General features: G+C 39.6%; 1 protein-coding gene across 9 annotated transcripts in view; it reads left to right on the top strand.

Moving 5' to 3' along the window:
- Positions 1-20,439, top strand: part of NETO1 (neuropilin and tolloid like 1) — a 126,764-nt gene that overhangs the window by 88,447 nt on the left and 17,878 nt on the right. For 7 of the 9 annotated variants that reach the window (XR_008422317.1, XR_008422316.1, XM_053902832.1 and 4 more), the window contains exons 8-9: positions 12,924-13,037; positions 19,481-20,039. Coding sequence is in view for 7 of the 9 variants with exons in the window: in XM_053902832.1 (XP_053758807.1) it covers positions 12,924-13,037; positions 19,481-20,039 (673 nt within the window). In the remaining 2 variants the exon portion in view is untranslated. Of the gene's footprint in view, positions 1-5,463; positions 6,550-12,923; positions 13,038-19,480; positions 20,040-20,439 lie in introns of those variants that run through there. The other 2 variants (XM_053902834.1, XM_053902835.1) reach the window with 2 other exon arrangements.

Raw genomic sequence — 20,439 nt, 5'->3', positions numbered from 1 at the left:
CGGACGCTTAGCCAACTGAGCCACCCAGGCACCCCCCCATCAAAATGTTTTGATCAGTGTTGTCTTGGTGAGGTTGTCAGTCTGCCAGATGTTGTGGACAAGAATAAAGGCAGCAAATTCCTTGTAGTTTTTGGCAGGATCCTTGGGGATCACATGTATTGATCTCTTTGATTCTCAGTTTACAGCTGTTGTAGTTTATGTCTATCACTGAAAGTAGATTGCGTGTATTTGTTGTACGGAGACAGAAAATGATTATTCTGACTTGTTAGCCTTTGAACTAGGAGGATCACAAAGTTGAGGCTATGATGGTCCATTCATTTTCTCCACCCTAATCTTTATTTACCTCAGTTCCCGCTTTGGGGACTTGGCACTTGCAACAATGAAACCAAATCTAGTGACTTTAACGGAACAGCATGTCTCAACCAGCTAACTGTTATAGACATGTACACCAGTCATGAAAACAAACCCTGAGATCCATGTCTGAGTACTGGTAATAATCAGACTACAGACCCCAAGGAAATGCAATATCCCCCTTATGGTAATTGTAGACCTATCTAATTAGGGACGATGAATAAATCATCATGTAGCTGGCCCAAGGCAGACATAATTATAGTATACAAATATATGTTCATTCTTGGGATCAAATAGAATGGACAAGATCACGATGTGTCTCGTGTCCTATGTGAGGAAAGAAATGATCTCTATCTATGGAATATAATTTTCTCATGAAGATGCTTTTTCTTTTTTTTAATATGCTGTCTTTTTGGGACAGTAGCAATATGCAATTCTAGCAGAAAGATTGGGGGAATCTAATAAATGTGAGTGGGATTAAATTGAAATTTGTGAATAGATTTTCTTGTATTTAAAGAAGAGATTAAAATTCATCTTAATAATTCGAGATCTTTTGACAGATAACTAAGTCACATTGGAACATAGAGTTTTGGAGGCAGATATTGATCTTTCAAAAAAAATATATGAAGATGATAAAGGAGATGAAGAGAAGAGGCACAAATCTATTTCTGGCCTGAAATCTGGTCAGCATTTTTCAAATAAAATGTCATTTTCTCTAATTGCATAGCCTAAAGGGCATTTTAAGTTTAAAATATGGTGGCAGGGGAAATTTTTCCATTTATTTGGGGAAAAACAAAACATTTGTTTTGGGGACAATTCGGATGGCCAAATATATTTATTTTTTTACATTATATTTTTCTGGAATTAGAATATCTTGATTCAAACGTAACAAGCTAGACACTTTTCAATCCAGTTTTTGAAGGCTTTGAATTCCTACTCAGATGCTTACTCATAATTGATATCTCTGACATGTTAGCTATTTTCTTCCATTAAATTCATTAAAAAAGTTTAGTTATTTCTTAGAAATTGAAATCTGGTCATTTGCAGCAACATGGATGGAACTGGAGGGTATTATGCTAAGTGAAATAAGTCAGACAGAGAAAGACAGATACCATATGTTTTCACTCATATGTGGATCTTGAGAAACTTAACAGAAGACCAGGGGGGAAGGGAAGTGGGAAAAAAATGTTACAGAGAGAAAGGGAGGCAAACCATAAAAGACTCTTAAGTACTGAGAACAAACTGAGGGTTGATGGTGGGTGGGGGAGAGGAGAAAGTGGGTGATGTGCATTGAGGAGGGCACTTGTGGGGGTGAGCACTGGGTGTCGTATGGAAATCAATGTGACAATAAATTGCATTAAAAAATAAAAAAATGAAATGAAAAAATAGAAACTTCTTAAAACCTCAAAAAATAAAATAAAATCGTTGTCAGAATAGAATGGCAAGATGGCACTCCATGTCTATCTTACTGTTGAAAAAGTTTTGTTCTGATATCTGTGAGTTGGTAGGTATTTATTAAGCACCTCCAAAATGGCATGTGTTTGTTATTCAAAGCCCAAGTTATACAACAGTGAGCAAGACAACTCCTTTGCCTTACATTTTTATAAGAGGAGACAAATGACGTACAGAGAAGTGAATTTAAGAAGATAAATTAAAGTCCTAATAAGTATTTGGAAAAACAACAAATTAGACGAACATGATGGAGAAGGGTGTGGATCTCATTGCGCCATGGTTATGGTGGGTGACATTGGAGTTCAAGAGGTAGCTGAGTTGAGATGTTGGATGAGCACAGGGGGTATTGAGGAGTTTGGCATTCACTCTGTTAAAGGAAGGTTTTGGAGTGTTTTAAACAGGGGTGAGCAATGGTTTGATTTATACTTTTAAATGACCAAATTTCCCTTGGCTGCTCTGTCCATGGATCTGATATAGAAAACGAGGTGTTGAAAAATGGCCATGAGCCACTTGTACCAATGGAGATGGCAACAAGAACTCGGCAGATAAATAGATAGTAGATAGATAGATAGATAGATAGATGATAGATAATAGATGGATAGATAATAGATGATAGCTGGCTAGCTAGCTAGCTAGATAGTAGATGGGTAGAGAGATAAGAGATAGATAGATGATAGATAGATAATAGATAATAGATCGATAGATAATAGATAGATAGATAGATAGATAGATAGATAGATAATATATGGATAGATAGATAAGAGATAGATAGATAGATAGATAGATAGATAGATAGATAATGGATAGATAGATAATAGATAAATAGATGTATAGATAGATAGATAGATAAGGCTGACACAACTAAAGGCTCTTTGGACATGGGTGTTGAAAGAGAAAAGACTCAAGAAAGACCCTAACCCTTCAGCCTTAGCAGCCTTAATGTTAATAACTCATGGCCTTTATTAACATCAGGAAAGTGTGCGAGTGGAAGAATGATGTGGGGAAGGGGTAGTTAAAGAGGAGTAAGGTCACAATTGTTTCCGTATCATCTAGCCATGTTTCACTTAAGATGGTACTTAGAATCCCAAGAAGAAGTTATGTCGGGATTTGCTGGTATGGTATACATCTGGACTTCAGATGGGAGTCAGAGCTGGAAGGGTAAGCCCAGGAGAAAATAGAGTGTCAGAGGCTTTGCAGGCTTCCCAGGATCCCCTGGGATAGAGAAGAGAAGGGGGGCCTCTCATGATTACCCTGGAGACCTGACTGCAGGGTTCTGAGAGGCAGAGGGAAAATCGTCTCTGTCATCTAGATCAATTAAAATTATTAGTGAATAAAAGTAATTGCGTTTCCAAGTGCACTAGATTTTGCTCTTTAGCATAAATTCATTACTTAAATATTTAATGCAGATATGTATCACATTTCCATATTTATGATAAACACAAGCTTTATTTCCATCTCTCAGGCAAAGTGGTAGGCTCTAGAGCATCCAGAGTATCAGGAAGTTTTGATAAATCAATGTCTTCAAGGCTGATAAAAGTTGAATTCTACAAATGAAGCAAGGACGTGTCAATGTACTCTAAGCTGTCTCCTCATCCTGCTGCTGCTCGACACATTCCTGCAACCATTTCCATCCCAACTTCAGACTGGAGAAGGGATGGGAAAGAAAAGTGAGCAGAGGTAGAAGACTCGGTGATGTGGGCGTGTGAGCGTGTGTGTGTGTGCATGCATGTGGCAGCACCCACAGAGGCGGTGAACTTTTGACAAACTTCACATTAAACAAATCCGAAGAATCTGAGAGAGGCAAGAAGCCGGAGAATGTGGATGGAGAGAATGAGATTTGGGTCAGGTGCTGGGAGACACGAGGGAGCATTTGAGCTGTTATTTAGCTGATATTATTATTAAAAGAAAAGTAGGATCAAGCATCACTTCCATTTCCAAATTTTCTTGATGGAGTAGCGTGTTCTTTGGCTTTGAACTCACCTACCATTGATCGTTTCATTAGCCACAAAGCACAAGGATGTGAAATATCAGTGTGTCAGAGAGACATCTGCCAGGTTTTATTTTCCGTTTCGTTTCAATATTTCCTGAGGGTAGCATTTAGTGGATTTCTGAATTGAAAAAGAATACAATCAGACAAAACACTAATTTGAAAAGATACGTGTACCCCTATGCATATTGCAGCATTATTTACAATAGCCAAGATATGGAAGCAGCCCAAGGGTCCATCAATGGATGAATGGATGGTGGTATGTATATATACAATGGAATATTACTCAGCCATAAAAAAGAATTAAATCTTTCTATTTGCAATGACATGGTTGGATCTAGAGAATATTATGCTAAGTGAAATGGGCGAATCGGAGAAAGACAAATACCGTGTGTTTTCACTCATGTGTGGAATTTAAAACCAAAACGAATGAATAAAGAAAAGAAGAGACAAACCAAGAAACAGATTCTTAACTGCAGACAGCAAACTGATGCTTACCAGAGGGGAGATTTGAAATAGGTGGGGATGGGCTGAAATCAGGAAAGGGGATTAAAAGGACACTTCTCATGATGAGCACTGAGTAATGTACAGCATTGTTGAATCATTATATTGTACACCTGAAGCTAATATAACACTGTATGTTAACTGTACTGGAATTTAAAGACAGATAAAAAAAAGAAAATAATAATGATAATAAATAATAATAATAAATAATAATAAAAAGGAAAGCAGTTAAGGAGACATAACACTAATAAGTGAGAAGGAATTTTAGTGACTTTGGCATTAACAAAAGTTATTATAAGCTAAAAAAATTAATTACAAAAAGGGAACAAAATTTATAAACATGTGACACAATACTGAAAAATGATCACACGTTCGTGAATAGACTTTTAATATTACAGCCAATATGTTTTATGGTTCTTTATTAAAATTTTAAATGCAGTTTTCTTTACACTTAGTGTTGTGACTGCTCTTCTTTCTCTCGTCATCCCTTACCTAATTCAGATATGTTCAAAATTATTTTTGTGGTCTCTACTGAAGTTTTTATTTCTTACAGATCAGCAACATATAGGTATAAATGTCTCAGACGCATGTAGGATTTTCAACATCAGAATAGAGTCAAATGCTATTTCAGGAAATCTGGTGCATGCTCGCCACCTAGTGGTGAGAATGGGAACATGTGAGGATTTCAAAACAACCCAAAAGAAGGGAGTGAATTCAGTGAAATACTAAGTTCAGTCATTAGCTTTAAATATATAGTAAGTTATAGATGTTATGTGAAAACTACTATGTGACTAGTTAAAATATGAAAGACAAAATAGATTTTTAAGAATACTATTTTATTTTTTTCATGAAAAGTTAAAAGATTTTTACCAATTACTATATATATGTGTGTGTGTACATATACATTTCTACATATTATTTACAATAAAAGCTAAATATATATTTGTATATATACATTTATATATCTACATATTATTTATAATAAAAGCTAAATGTAACTTGTGAATATCCTACAAATAGTCATTGTCACCATTTTGGCTTATTTCCAGTCAAATTTTCCACATGTCTCTTTGTGCGTGAGGCTTTATAATTTACAGTGATCTGTGTCCTCATTTGTCACCCAACTTTATACCTTAGTAATTTCTCATCTCATTCTCTGTTCCCTTCAGAAATAAGAGATCTGTCACCATAATTTTTGAACACTGGGGCAAGACTTCTCAAGATTTTGCTTTTTCTTTTGTTCTGGTTTGTGTATCGAGTGGTGGTATACTAATGACATTGGAGTCATCTGGACTAAACAAAGTTAAACGGGCTTCGTGGCACAAGAGCTCTGTGAACAAGGGTCCACCAACAGCCGGTGTATGGAAGGAAATGCACCATAGTTCATCTTACTTACTAATCCACAATATATTTCTTCCCGCTAGAGCAAACTGTTGCATTAAAATTTGTGTTTCCAAAGACTTTATCATGAGATGTTTGGATAAATGTTCACTTACGGTATTTTAAATTGAAATTTTAAGCCTGGATTTAAGGTACCCGTAGATATTCTCGAAACCTGCATCTGTGCGTCGTGTTTCTCTGTCCTGAAAATCGTGTCACTCAGTTGCAGGACACTCTTGTCACTTATGTCCAAACCTCAGTTTATAAGATCACTAGAGACTTCAAAAGAATACGCCTTGATTTTATAGTGGGACCAAAACACCACGATCTGTTCTGCACACTCGCTTTTCTTGCCTTCCAAGATGGCGTCTGAATAGCTCTCTTTACAATTTGGAATTAGAAAATGCATCTTATCCTCATGGTCTTGTTTTCCTGCGAATCAAGGAATATCATAACACACATCTAAACCTTCTTCCTGGAAAGTAGTACAAACACTTGTTAAAATCTGCCTTTTATTGAAGTTAGCGAGCAAACAATCCATCTTCTGTTTCTTTTTTAGAGTTAAAAACTTGAGTGATATTTTACACTGGGCATGGGTATAGCAAAGGGGTATACTTCCCGAGATCTTTAAATAACTTAGCAAGGCTCAGTTTCAGGAATGTCCTGAACATATCTTAGAAAAGTGTCTTACAAACGTAAAAAAAAAAATTGGGGGGCCTGGGTGGCTCAGTTGGTTGAGCGTCCGACTCTGCATTTCCACTCAGGTCATGATCTCACGGTTTCATGAGTTCAAGCCCCACATTGGGCCCTGCACTGAGACTGCAAGACCTGCTTGGGATTCTCTCTCTCTCCCTCTCTTCCTTCCTTTCTTGTGCTTGCACTCTCAAAATAAATAAATAAACTGAAAAAGAAAAAAAAAGTTGTCTTTCTTGCGTAGTTGCCTATAAAAAGTGGAGACAGTATATAGACTTACTTTTTTTTTTCCTTTTTATAGGTAAATACTAGAGTCACATAGAGTCAAAGAGCTTGGAGCTTCAGATTTGTGGTGTATTAGTGACTCTTTTCACATTTAAATACATTACGGAATTCCTATGATTGCTTTCGAGAGAGAGAGAGAGAGAGAGAGAGAGAGAGAGAGAGGGATAAACACCTTCATTTCTACAGGTTGTGAGGTTCATTATTTGCATTACCTACCCTTACGTTACTTCACGTAATATTAGAAGCAACTTGAAACCACTTTTTACTTATAGACGGGGGTTGTCCGCTGAGCACTCGGGACGGGATGTTTGTAAATGAGTGATGGAGGTTGTAGAAGATAACAGCCTGGAGAAAGATATGCTAGGGAAATTTACGAAGATAAATGTCCCCAGTCGTTTTTGAGGAAGTGATGTTTCATGACGCATTACTTTATTCCCCAGTCTCTTACGAGTGGGAATGAACTGGGCTGTTGCTGAGGCTGTGCACCCAGCTGTGGCGGTCAGTGTCCATTGGATCTGCCTGGTCGGGTCCCATGAAGAACTGATTGTTACATATTTTAAATGTCACCCCTGCATGTAATAGCTTATAGAGCTCTGAGCTACAACCCATTTCATTATATTATTTCTCTTACAACGTTGTATTAGCTAAAGAACAGCTATGCTTTTTTGTTGCACAAGAAGGTAAACACCTCTGTGTAGAACTCCTCTTTTTAGACTGTATTGATTGCACGCTGTTATGTGTGAAACCTCTGCTCCATTCTTTCCAGCCTGCATTCTCATTTGGTGTTGACGAGCTCTCTGTGAACGACCGTCCTCACTTCACAAATTAGGAAATGTGTAATATTAGGTCACTGAACTGGTCTATTCTGTGTCTCCTTAACATCGTATGTTTTATTGGTTGATTTAATTTTGGCGAATTATTACCGTAATTCAAGAAGAGCTAATGTGTGCTTACTGTGCCTCGGACGACAGTGGTTACGGGTTTTAAAGCTCGATCACATTTAATTTTCACAGCTGTGTGTGGTAGTTAAGATTCGCCCCCTGTATAGATGTTACTGAAACTCGGGGATCTTGAGGCACGTTCGCTCAAGGTCACACAACCTGGAAGTGATGGACCTGGGTTTCAGTCTCAGACATTGTGAATCCACGGCTCCTGTGCGATGCTCCCCTCCCGGAGCAGCTCCACGCACAGTTCTAACGCTTGTGTCCATAGGCTGGCACTATCCGAAGTTCTGTGCGTACTTAAATCGCTTAGGTAAGTGTTATCCTTATCCCCGTTTTACAGATGTGACAACTGGGCCCATCCTCAGGGATTATCACTCCTTGCAGCCGAGACCCAGCTCTGCCCACAGTAGCGTTGTCGGGATCCTTCCATCCCGTGGTGAAATGTCTGCAGAACACAGGCGAAGCTTCATCCTAACGTGCAGTCTCCTACATAGGCAAACAGACCAACCAACAAAAAAAGACTGGTTGCCCGAAAGCGTCTGTATTGGTGCAGGAGGGAGGCGGGAACAGTGAGGCAAGACCCATTTTTCAGTGTCAGACTATCCATTCTGTGTTGCCTGAATGATTGAAATCAGGAGCAACGCTGTGCTTGCACACATGACATTCTGTTGGCCGACTAGAATATTCCACTACTCTCAGTTTCTGTCTTTTTTCTTTTCTTAAAATGAAATACTTAGCGTTGCATCTGGGTAATGAAATGATGAGGTTCCATAAACCCTTCCACTGAAGCGAGATTGAAAGAGCCGCGGTCATCGTATCTAAGTACACTTTAAAAGCAGTTCAGAGACACAAAGCCACGAAAATAGTTCCTCCTGTGTCTTTTCTAAAAGCCAACGCGAAGCTGTATTTGCTCTTCCGCTGACAACAGAAAACCTCCTTCCAGAAAGAAGTGGACTCTTTTGATCATGGGAACTGGGCGCGTAGGTACTCCGAACCGTAAGGATTGTTTCCTCAGCTGCCGCGTTTTTGGGCGCGAATCCCACCCTTCACTTGAGCTTCTTCCAGATAATTTTAGGAAATAAGGAAGCTGGTATTTAAGAGGCAAGAGCTTTTGGCAACGTATACTGAAGTTCTAAGCAGAACCAGTCCTCCGCCAACTGGGAAGATGTGTCTGGGTCAGCAATGGTGAGCGAGCCAAGGAGAGGACGCTGAGCTGTAGTCTCTGAGAATATCGCAAATCGGACCGCCCTTGAAGACCATTCATGGCATGGAGGTTAGCTCTCCACCACTCAGCACACCTGTTGGAGTCTTCCGCTTCCTGGGATACTCAGCCAGCACCCTGGCTGGACTTAACCTTTTGCTCGGTAATATTAATCAATTAAACCTCTCTGTTGAATATTTACCATAAGCCTAGGAACCTTAAACCGTATGAAAGCTTAAAAATGAAAAATTTTTGAAGGCATTGCCCTTCGTCTCAAAGAACATGTGGGAAAGATGATAAGCATATGCTAACCGCCAAGCTCTGTTTAAAATTGTAAGTATAATAGGATTTAAGAAAAAGATAATTTTCTCGGTAGCTTGGAATAGTATTTCAAAACTGTACAGATAATACAGTGCAGATATGATTTGGATAACAGAATGGAGAAAGGATATTCCAGGGCAGAGAGAGAGAGAGAGAGAGAGAGAGAGAGAAGGAACCGTGTTTGGCCACTGAGCCACAGATAACGGGAGTGTGCTGAGGGTCATGGGAAATAAGGTCGGTATCCAGAGTGTGTCCAGACATCCTTGAAAACACAAGAACATAGCTTGCTTTGGGAGGCAGGAAGTTGCCATTTTATCTTTTCAACAGGAGATAGAAGTAAGAATCTTTGGTGAACCATTGCATACCTGCATTTATTTTTTTTTAAGTTTGTTTATTTATTTTGAGAAAGGGGGAGGCCCCGAGAGGGAGAGAGAGAATCCCAAGCAGGCTCTGCGCTGGCAGCGTGGAGCCCGACTTGGGGCTCGAACTCACAAACTGTAAGATCGTGACCTGAGCTGAAATCAAGAGTCAGACGCTTAACCGACTGAGCCACCCGGGCACCCCGCAGATCTGCATTTACAGGAGAGAAATACTCAGACGTACGATAACGAGAACACTCAGAAGCCACTATGTTGTATTTTTGGTGTTGTCTATGAAACAACATTTATTTTTGTTCAGGGACTGTAAGTTGTTACACATTTGTTTCGTAGCCGCTGCAAGATTTGCTTTTTTTATCTTTCTTGTTTGCATAGCAATTCTGTAAATACTGGCAAAAGTAAGAGAAAAGATAGTCTAGTACCTGCAATAATAGAAAATTTAAAAAGCAAGACGATCCCAGTTAACTGGCACATTTGCCTGATCATTGGATGAAAAGAAGTGTGTCAGGAATGTGATTTATTGGCCGTCCTGGATTACCTATCCCGTTACCAGTGAAATCGCCAGTATTTAATCATAACTGATACAGGCACATGGATTTGTAGTTTTTTGGGTTTTTTTTTAACTTTTTATTTAGTGTTTATTTATTCTTGAGACAGAGAGAGACAGAGCATGAGCGGGGGAGGGGCAGAGAGAGAGGGAGACACAGAATCCGAAGCAGGCTCCAGGCTCCGAGCGGTCAGCACAGTGCCCGATGCGGGGCTCGAGCTCAGGAACCATGAGATCATGACCTGAGCCGAAGTCGGTCGCTTAACCGACTGAGCCACCCAGGCACCCCTGGATTTGTAGTTTATAAGAGATGTTCACAACCAAGAAGCAGCAGAACTACAAACACAACTGCATTTGGAGCATTTGGAATTCACAGTTTGGTGTTCTTACGAGTATTCTATTGTACTTTGTTCAATTACAGAACGCAGAGTCATTTTTATTCACATACTTAAAATTGTAAAATCTAATGCATCCTACTTAATAGTAACTGTAGTAATTTTTCCAACTCATCCTGGAAGGGAAGTAAGTATTTATGCTCTCTTAAAGGTTTTCTTCACTCGGCGGATAAGTGTATTTTCATTTTTTAAGTTTATTTATTTACTTTGAGAGTAGGGGAGGGGCAGAGAGAGAGGGAGAGAGAATCTGCACTGTCAGCTCAGAGCCTGACATGAGGGCTCCCAACTCACGAAGAACTGTGAGATCATGACCTGAGCCAAAATCAAGAGCTGGATGCTTAACCGACTGAGCCACCCAGGTGCCCTGATAACTCTGTTTTCAGTACCACCAGAGTCTCTTAGGACGTGTGTATTTCTCATGGTTTTTTACTAAAACATTTTGCAACCACTCCACTCGCAGAAAACTCCTTTTCGTTCTGTGTGCACAGTTTGACAACATTCATTATCTGCTTAACAGACCGTATCTGTTCTGCAAGAGCCATTACGGTTGACTACAGAAATTTAAATTTAGCTCCATACTAAAGAGCAGATTTTTGCGATAATGTATCAGATCATTAAAGTTTATATTATAACAGGCTTATATGATGTTTAACAAGGCACTAGCCCACGTTAAGCGTGATACTTCCTTTTCAAAATGACTACTGCATATTTTCTACCTTTTAATGTGTTTTTTCCCCGAAAATGACTCTTGCATTTTTTTTTAAATCTTTTGCCAGACTTTAAGACCATAAACTCAAACTCTAGCCGAGGAAAGAAGGAACTAGTCTTCTGGAAGCGGGATAGGGGAAAGGGTGTGGAGAGCCAGAAGGAATCCCTTTGCTTGAGTTAGCTACATCTTTACCATGTTTCTGATTTTCAAGACTTGAGTGTGTTTTGTTTGTTTGTTTGGTTTCATTTTGTTTTGTTTTGTATTGTTTTTTGGGTTAGGATTTCTCTAAGAGTGTTAAAATACACCAAGTTGCCTTATGCAAATTATTTGTGTGACACTTGTGGTTAATATAGCAAATGTACCTAAAAAAGGTAACTTTCTAAAATACCTGTTGATATATAGTCTTGAAGGTGTGAAAATCATTACAACATGACTGTGGTATTTAGACAATACTGATCATTAGTAAATCTTTATTGACCGATTTTCTAACCACTGTAAATTATGTGTTTTGTATCTAATATGCTTTTCTAGGATACTCATCCTTAAAAGGATCTTAGAACAATTACTGAACAAAAACACGAAACACAGAAATTACGTTTTATAAGATATGTGGGATCATTGTGAAGTTAAAAGCACGGTCTGTGAACTATAATCCCTAATTCAGTATTACTCTAGAGACTGATTTTTCCTTTTTTTTAAATTTTTTAACGTTTATTTATTATTGAGAGACAGAGAGACACAGAGTGTGAGCAGGGGAGGGGTAGAGAGAGGGGGAGACACAGAATCCGAAGTAGGCTCCAGGCTCTGAGCTGTCATCACAGAGCCCCACACGGGGCTCGAACTCACAAACCGCGAGATCATGACCTGAGCCGAAGTCGGTCGCCCAACCAACTGAGCCACCCAAGTGCCCCTAGAGACTGATTTTTCTAAACATCCTATTACTCTGATAAAAAAAAGGAATGTATTTTCCTAATATGGAAGTCCTATCTAACATTATACGTTGCTACATTAAACTTGTACTATTTCTCCTATCTTTGTATTGTATACCTTCTGGGCATCCTTCCTTTATCTCCCAGCACCCTAAATGCGCATTGTATCTGGCGACCATGGACCATTGTAACATAATGTTACTAGAATGTGTGAAATACATGAAAGTAGGTTAATTTCATCAATCATGTTGATGGGAATAATATATATTTTTATGTTGTTCAGGATTAATTTTCTCTTGTTCTGAATTTCCATGACATTTTTTGTTTTGTTCATTTGTTGAAATAATGCAAGAGAGATTTGCTTAATGTCTGCTTTCTTCGTTCGTGTTTTGTAAACATATGCTTTACAAAATTATTTCAATATTAATTAATTGAATTAAGACTTTTTGCATAATACAACTAAATTTGTACATACAGAATTCCAGTGTAAAGCATAACGTTATGCATGTAGTGGGCACTTAATTTTCGTCACATGAATGCAGCAAGTCAAAAACAAAAAAAAAAGAACGCACCCATATAGATAATGTACTTCATTGTTATCATGGAAACCCTCCTGTGCTAGTTTTGTAAGCTAAGCACATCTAGAGAAGGGCCAGCTCTGTTCACAACATGGGAAATAATTACCACAGTAGCAACCCCTGAGAATGGAATGTCGGATCGTTTATCTCAATTTGATGGCAAATTATCATTGTCATCTTTTTGTTTTTCGGTTTGCAATCAGAGTGATTTACTACTGAATCACCGTTATGACTTTTTTCTTTGCTTTTTTTTCTTCTTCTTATTTTTAGCTCCCTGTGAAGGCAATACATTCTTCTGCCATAGCAACATGTGTATTAACAATACACTGGTCTGCAACGGACTCCAGAACTGTGTGTATCCTTGGGACGAAAATCATTGTAAAGGTAAAGACCGGTTCTTAAAATTTGCAAAACTCCTCTGCCTGTAGAGTGGGAAGAAGTTTATTACAGTGCTTGGATGTATCAGACTTAAAAATGGACTGTCTGTGAACTGTCTCAAGCTTCGTGTGTATTTGGTATTTCATTTGTAAACCCTAGTCTTTGCTTTCACCAGAGGTCTCCTCATTCGTTGATGCATAGTAGAGTATCCTTAACACTGGGATGCTCATTAAAGGCATCTTATGAGAGCTTGCAGAGCCATGGAGAGGAAATGCAGTGCAGTGTGTTTAGTGCAGTGCGGTGTGTTTAGTGTGTCTAGTGCAGTGTGTTTTTCCTATCAGACCTGGTGCCCTTCATCTCTGCCTGCAACTCTCCCTTATTGAAATGTCTTCATCGGATAGTAAGCACACATTCTAGAGGTCAAGTGCGTTCAAGGAACATTTGTGCTTTCAGGTACTCCCAGCCACTTAGCTCGACTTCCAATTTTGCTCCCCGAATGCTTTTCTTCCTTTCCCATGAAAATACCTTCCAGCGCCCCTGCTCCCTTCTCTAGCCTGTACACAAAGGTCTGTTTACTTGGATAGCAATCCTCGGCTTGGCTATGAATGTTATGTGTTTTACCTGAAAATGCCAGGTATATTCTTTTACTCACATTCAATATTACCTGATTGGCAAAGAAAAAGGAACAGGCAATGAACTCTTTCATGTTCAAAGTCCAGTGTTGTCTATTAAACCATCTTCTGTGGACAGAAGCAGACAGGCATCGCCACCCTAGCCCTGGTTGACGTAGTGAGAAAGGCCCAGCCTCTCAATTATTTTGAGGATAGGAGTAGGTGATTTTTCAAGGAGCCACTTCTGAATGGATAGATAGGAAATTACGTAATTTGTGCAGTAGAATCTTAAATCGGCACTGTTAATGACTGGTAGTCCTAAGCTTTATTTGTCTAACGGGATTGGTTCCCACATGCATAGGGACTATTTCACATGAGAGTGGACAGAAGAGAATGTGAACAGATATGCATTATGAGCTTTCAGGTTTCTCTTCTCCAGGTGGCGGAACCACTATTTCGATTTCTGATTCATTCTTTTTTGAGAGGGGATCACACCTTTACAGGTTTGATTGTTGTTACTGGCTCAGCTCAGAGACACTGTGGGTTCAGTTCCAGACCACCGCAATAAAGTGAGCCAAACGAATATTTTGGTTTCCTAGTGCATATAAAAGTTGTTTGCACTATTCTGTAGTCTAGTAAGTGTGCGATAGCAATATGTCTGTAGAAACAATGTGCATACCTTAATTTAAAAAAATACTTTATTTCTTGGGGCGCCTGGGTGGCTCAGTCAGTTAAGCGTCTAACTTCAGCTCAGGTCATGATCTCATGGGTTGTGGGTTCGAGCCCTGTGTCAGGCTCTGTGCTGGCAGCTCGGAGCCTGAAGCCTGCTTCAGATTCTGTGTCTCCCTCGCTCTCTCCCTCGCTCTCTCTGTCCCCACTCATGCTTTGTCTCTCTTTCAAAAATAAGTAAACATTAAAAAAATTTTTAAAAAGTGCTTTATTGCTAAAAAGTGCTGGCCGTCATCAATCCTTTCAGCGAGTCCAAATCTCTGGTAACAGGTTACCATAATAAATGTAATAATAATGAAAAACTTTGGAATGTTGCGAGCACTATCAAAATGTGACATGGAGAAAAGAAGTGAGCCAATGCTGTTGGAAAAATTGTGCTGATAGACTTGCTCGATGCAGGGTTGCCACAGACCTCCAATTTTAAAAAAAACATGTGTCTGTGAAGGACAAGATGAAGTGCGATAAAATGAGGTATGCCTGTAATTTATTGGAGTTAGTTTCATGTACTAACCTTACAGTATGTTCTAAGTAATTCGCTGTGCCCTGGAAAAGAATGCATTTTGCCATTGTTAGGTGAACTGTGCTATAGATGTAGGTTGATAGCACTGTTCGTCTTCCATTTCTGTTTTTATTTCCTACCATGTTTTATCTACTTTTAAAAAATCCTCTGATGATTATGGTTGAACTGCTTCTTTCTTCACTTCTGTAAGATTTCATTTTATGTATTTTTGAGTTGTTGGGTCTGTACAGGTTTGAAATTATTGTGCTTTCCTGATGGATTGACCTTTTCATCAATCATTATCAAATGATCTTCTTATTTTTAATAACTTTTTGCTTTAAAGTATTTTGTCTAATGTTAGCACATCCACTCTAGATTTCTTATAAATACGGTTTGTATTGCAATCTTTTTCCATCCATTGGCCTTTAGTCCATCTATATCTTTGGATGTAAAGTATGCCTTCTATAGACAGGATATAGTTGCATCTCATTTTTTTGATCCACTCTGAAAACATTTGCCTTTTCATTGGATTGTTTAATCCCTTCATATTTCAATGCTGGTATTGATATATAGTTGGATTTACATCGGCCATTGTACTTTCTTTTCCCCTCTGTGTCCCATGTTTTTTTATCCCTCTTTTCTTCTTTATTGCTGTCTTCTGCATCGAGTGAAAATATTCCAGTGTAGCATTTGAATTCCTTTATGATTTTTAATGTATTTTTGGAGTTATTTTCTTAGTGGTTATTTTAGGGGTTATAACATATAGCCTAATTTCCCAAACTATATTGCAGGTTTATACAATTTAATCCCAATGACATTGTTTATGTAGGTCTGTTCTCTCTTCCTTCTTACCTATTACAATTGTACATATTACTTTTATGTACATTACAAATCAAAGAATACATCACTGTTGTTACTTTATATAATTTTAGAGCAAGTATGTATTCACATAATTCATTATATAACCCTTTCCTCCTTACCACTTCTCATTCTTTCCTTTGTTTTTTGTGAATTCACATTACCATCTGATGACACTTCCTTATTCCAAGACAGTTTTGCTCCTACTAAACTCACTTGTACTATTAATACCAAATATATTATAAGTTAAAGGCCCAATAGTACAATTTTATGCATATGATATTACTCTTTTAAAAAGTTCAGGGAAGAATGCAGAATATATATTCAACTATACTGTCCTTGGTAGTTACGTATATGATCGCCTTTATCGGCAATGTTTATTTGTCACTTTAATTCTCTTTGTACTTACTTTTCTCACGTGGGTTTGAATGACTGTCTGGAGTTGCTTGGTTTCGATCCCAAGAATTTCCTTTAATATTTCCTTTACTGCCGTAAATTCTTTCAGCATTAAATTATGTTTATTTCTGTTTACCTGGAGATGTCTATTTGATCTCCATTTTTGAAAGTTCGTCACGCTGGATATTAGATTTCGATCAACAGTTTTTGTTTTGTTTTGTTTTTTGCCTGCAGAGTTTTAAATTTGTCGACCCTCTGCTTTCTGGCCTCCAAGATTTCTGACGATAAATCACCTGTTAATCTGATTGGGAGTCCTTTCTGTGTGATGAGTTATTTCCCCCTTGCTGCTTTCAAGATTTTCTGTTTCAACATCTTTAATCTCATATGTCAGAGTGTGGGTCTCAATTCATTTATCTTACTTGGAATTTGTTGAAATCCTTGGATTTTAGATTGTTCATCAAATTTGGGAAGTCCTCACCCTTTATGTGTGTGATTATTGTCCTGCACTTTCTTTCTCTCCTTCTTTACTCCCATCCCATGATGTTGGCGCCATTGATGGCTTGTCTTATTTTTCTGAGGCTCTGCCCACTTTCCTGGATCCTTTTTTCTTAGTCTTCTTCAGATTGCATAACGTTCCTTCACCTATCTGCAAATTTGCTGTTCTTTTCCTAGTCCAGCTGAAATGTACTGCTGAGTCACTCAAATGCAGTTTTTATTTCTGTGACCATGCCGCTCAACTCTAGATTTTTCACTTTTTTCTTTTTTAGAATTTGTTTCTTTTTTTTTTTTTTTTAAGTTTTTTAATGTCTATTTATTTTTGAAAGAGGGAGAGACAGAGAGTGAGCAGGGGAGGGCAGAGAGAGAGGTAGACATAGAATCCGAAGCAGGTTCCAGGCTCTGAGCTCTGAGCTGTCAGCACAGAGCCCAGTGCAGGGCTCGAACTCACAAAGATCATGACCTGAGCTGAAGTCGGACGCTCAACCGACTGAGCCACCCAGGCGCCCCTCATAATTTCTGTTTCTTCATTGTTATTCTGCATACAATGAGGGTTTCTCCTCATATTTTCCTTTACCCTCTTTAACCATCGTTTCCTTTAGTTCCTTGAACATATTTTATAACAACCGCTTTGCAATCACTGTCTCGTTGTCTTCCTAGTCTGCTGTTTGGCCCTCTCTAAGGCTTTTTAACCCCCATGTATGAATTGCATTTTCCAGTTTCTTTGCATGCCTTGTGATATTTTGTTGAAAACTTCATGTGAGGGGCACCTGGGTGGCTCAGTCAGCTAAGCATCCGACTTCGGCTCAGGTCATGATCTCACAGTTAGTGGGTTCGAGCCCCGTGTCAGGCTGTGTGCTGACCGCTCAGAGCCAGGAGGCTGCTTTGGATTCTGTCTCCCTCTCTCTCTGCCTCTCCCCTGCTCATGCTCTGTCTCTGTCTCTCAAAAATGAATAAACATTAAAAAAAAGAAAAGAAGATAAAAAAAGAAAACTTCATGCTAAATAATGTGCTGTAGCAATTCTGGATACTGATTCCTCCCTCCCCGGGGCCTATTGCTACTTCTGTTTTCTCCTTGACTTGTTTGTGAGCACAGACCAGGCTGGCCTGTTTCAGTGACGTCTGTCCTGACGTTCCTCCACGGAGACCATGCCGTGGTCTCAGATGGTCCTGATTTAGTGAGGCGCTCTCTGACCATCCTTTGCCTGTGCTGTTTATGTGTCTTTGTTGGTATCACACCCAGCTGTTAGTCTCCACCAAGTGCCAAATGATTGCTCTGTTGTTTTGGACAGTTCCCAGGAGTATAAATTGTTCCAAGGTCTGACCCAATTCAATTCCATTGTGTTGTGGGGTTAGTCTTTGAGTTCAGCCTTTATGATTTATTCTAAATTACTAGTTATTTTCCGGACATTTTACGTTAAACTGCTACCTGTTCTCAGGTCTGGCTAGTTGCTACTGAAGAGCTTGATCGTCTCCTCTTAATCGCTTACCAGAAAACGTCTGTTGTTTTGGAGATCCCTAGGCTTGAACTTCTCCACACTGTTCCAAACAACGTAACATTCTTTGGGGAAAGCTCTGGTGCTCTCTGTTCTTGACTTACCTCTCTTCGTGGGCGAAACGTCTGCATTACTGCTCTGAGTGATGGAGGGAGGCAGGGGCCGTGACCTACTTGTCTTGGAGTGACACCCCTACTTTATGAATAGCGTACTGCCCGAGGGTGGTAACCTCTGGCTTATCAGCTTGCCCCTCCAGGCAGACGGACAGACTCTGCGAGTGAGCTTGGGCAAGTGTGCTCAGAGACAAGCATTCCCAGCCTGCTGCCCTGCTGTAGAGCTTCTATCTTACCAGTGGGGGCTGAGAGGAGGAAAAGCCCTTGATAACTCAGCATCTCCTGCCTAGGATAGAGTACCTGCACTAGGGATTCAGGGGGCTGGTGAGAAATGCTAGAGGTTTGCTCCTCCTGGGGAGACACTGCAGCTGTAGGAGGGAAGGCTTAGGAGGAGGAAACTCTGTGCTGTTGTCTGAAACCTCCCTAAGTGTCCATCATGGTGAATTGGGGTGGGGTTGGGAGAAATGGGTTCAAAGGCCAGACTCTCACTGTTCTTAACGAAATTTAGTAACTTTTCTTGAATAAATGTACTTCCATTTGCTCTTTCCATTAAGATAATTTCCAGAAACTATATACACACACACACACACACACACACACACACACACACACATATATATAGTATTTCCAGATACATTTCCAGATAATTTCCAGAAAAAAAATATATATGCACATATATTATATTTATTTATTTAAATCACTTTTACCAGTTATGGTTGTTTCACTGGGGAAGAGGCCCATGGAAGACATCATGCCACCATTCCAGAAAGTTCTGTCATGAAATTGAATTACCTTTTGATATCAGAATATTGTTGTTATTTTGAGTTCAATTATCCATGTCAGGAATAAATTCGAAACCATATAGGTAAGTCTGTGTTCCCACTAGTGGAGTTTGGGATGTTTCCTTACACCTATGAGAAGGAAAATGATTTACCGTTTTTAACATTACTAATCCGTTCCCAAATGTCATGCTGAAGGTCTTGTAAGACCTTCTCCACGCATATATTTATGTTTCAAGTAGGGGTGCCGGGCAGTGGGAGGGCTGTCTCTAAGGCCGGACGATAGGGCCCCTGTGAAAAGCGAAAGGTTTTGTTTATTTCTAAAGACTTGTTTTTGTCACTCGAAGCCTGTAAGAGTCCCATGCTGAGCGTACGTCTTATTAAAGTTCTCCCTATGCGCCTTGACTACCATATTAATACGCGGTGGATTGTTTCTTGTTTTGTTTGTTGTTTTCACTCTCCTCAACCTGTAGAGAAGAGGAAAGCCAGCCTGCTGGACCAGCTCACCAACACCAGTGGGACTGTCATTGGAGTGACTTCCTGCATTGTGATCATCCTTATTATCATTTCTGTCATTGTGCAGATCAAACAGCCTCGTAAAAAATATGTGCAAAGGAAATCGGACTTTGACCAGACAGTTTTCCAGGAGGTGTTTGAACCTCCCCATTATGAGTTATGCACTCTCAGAGGGACAGGAGCTACAGCTGACTTTACAGATGTGGCAGAGGACTTTGAAAACTACCACAAACTGCGGAGATCCTCTTCCAAGTGTGTTCACGACCACCACTGTGGGTCCCACGTGTCCAGTACGAAGGGCAGCCGCAGTAACCTCAGCACAAGAGATGCTTCTGTCTTGACGGAGATGCCCCCACAGCCCATCAAACCCCTCATCCCGCCCATGAACAGAAGAAATATCCTCGTCATGAAACACAGCTACTCGCAGGATGCCGCAGATGCCTGTGACATCGACGAGATTGAGGAGGTGCCCACGACGAGTCACAGGCTGTCCCGACACGACAAAGCCGTGCAGCGGTCAGTATCAGTAGATTTTTTGATGACGACTATAACCTGAGGACCAAAATGCCTCCAAGAATATTGTGTTCTAGTCGATCTGCATTTTTCACTTTCTTTTTTTGTTAATGATTCAAACCATAGGATCTCGAGTTTTTTCCTCTCCTTTTCCTTTCCCGTGTCATCCATAGGCTTCCTGAACCCTGTTTATGTACACATGTGTTTGTGTGTGAGCACACACAGACCAAAGATAGTTCAGTTATTCCCACGCGTACATGACATTCACTTCTACACAGATTAGGGTTTTAATTTCTATCATAAATACGACTTGCTAATTTGCATCCACATGGTCATAAATACCGCTTTCGTCAACTTTCAATATATTTTCAGATATAAAATGATATTTGGAAGTAACTGCCTT

Source organism: Panthera pardus, unplaced genomic scaffold, assembly GCF_024362965.1.
Source record: "Panthera pardus isolate Hobbes unplaced genomic scaffold, ASM2436296v1 HiC_scaffold_15, whole genome shotgun sequence".
Taxonomy (NCBI): domain Eukaryota; kingdom Metazoa; phylum Chordata; class Mammalia; order Carnivora; family Felidae; genus Panthera; species Panthera pardus.
This window is presented reverse-complemented; position numbering and strand designations above follow the sequence as displayed.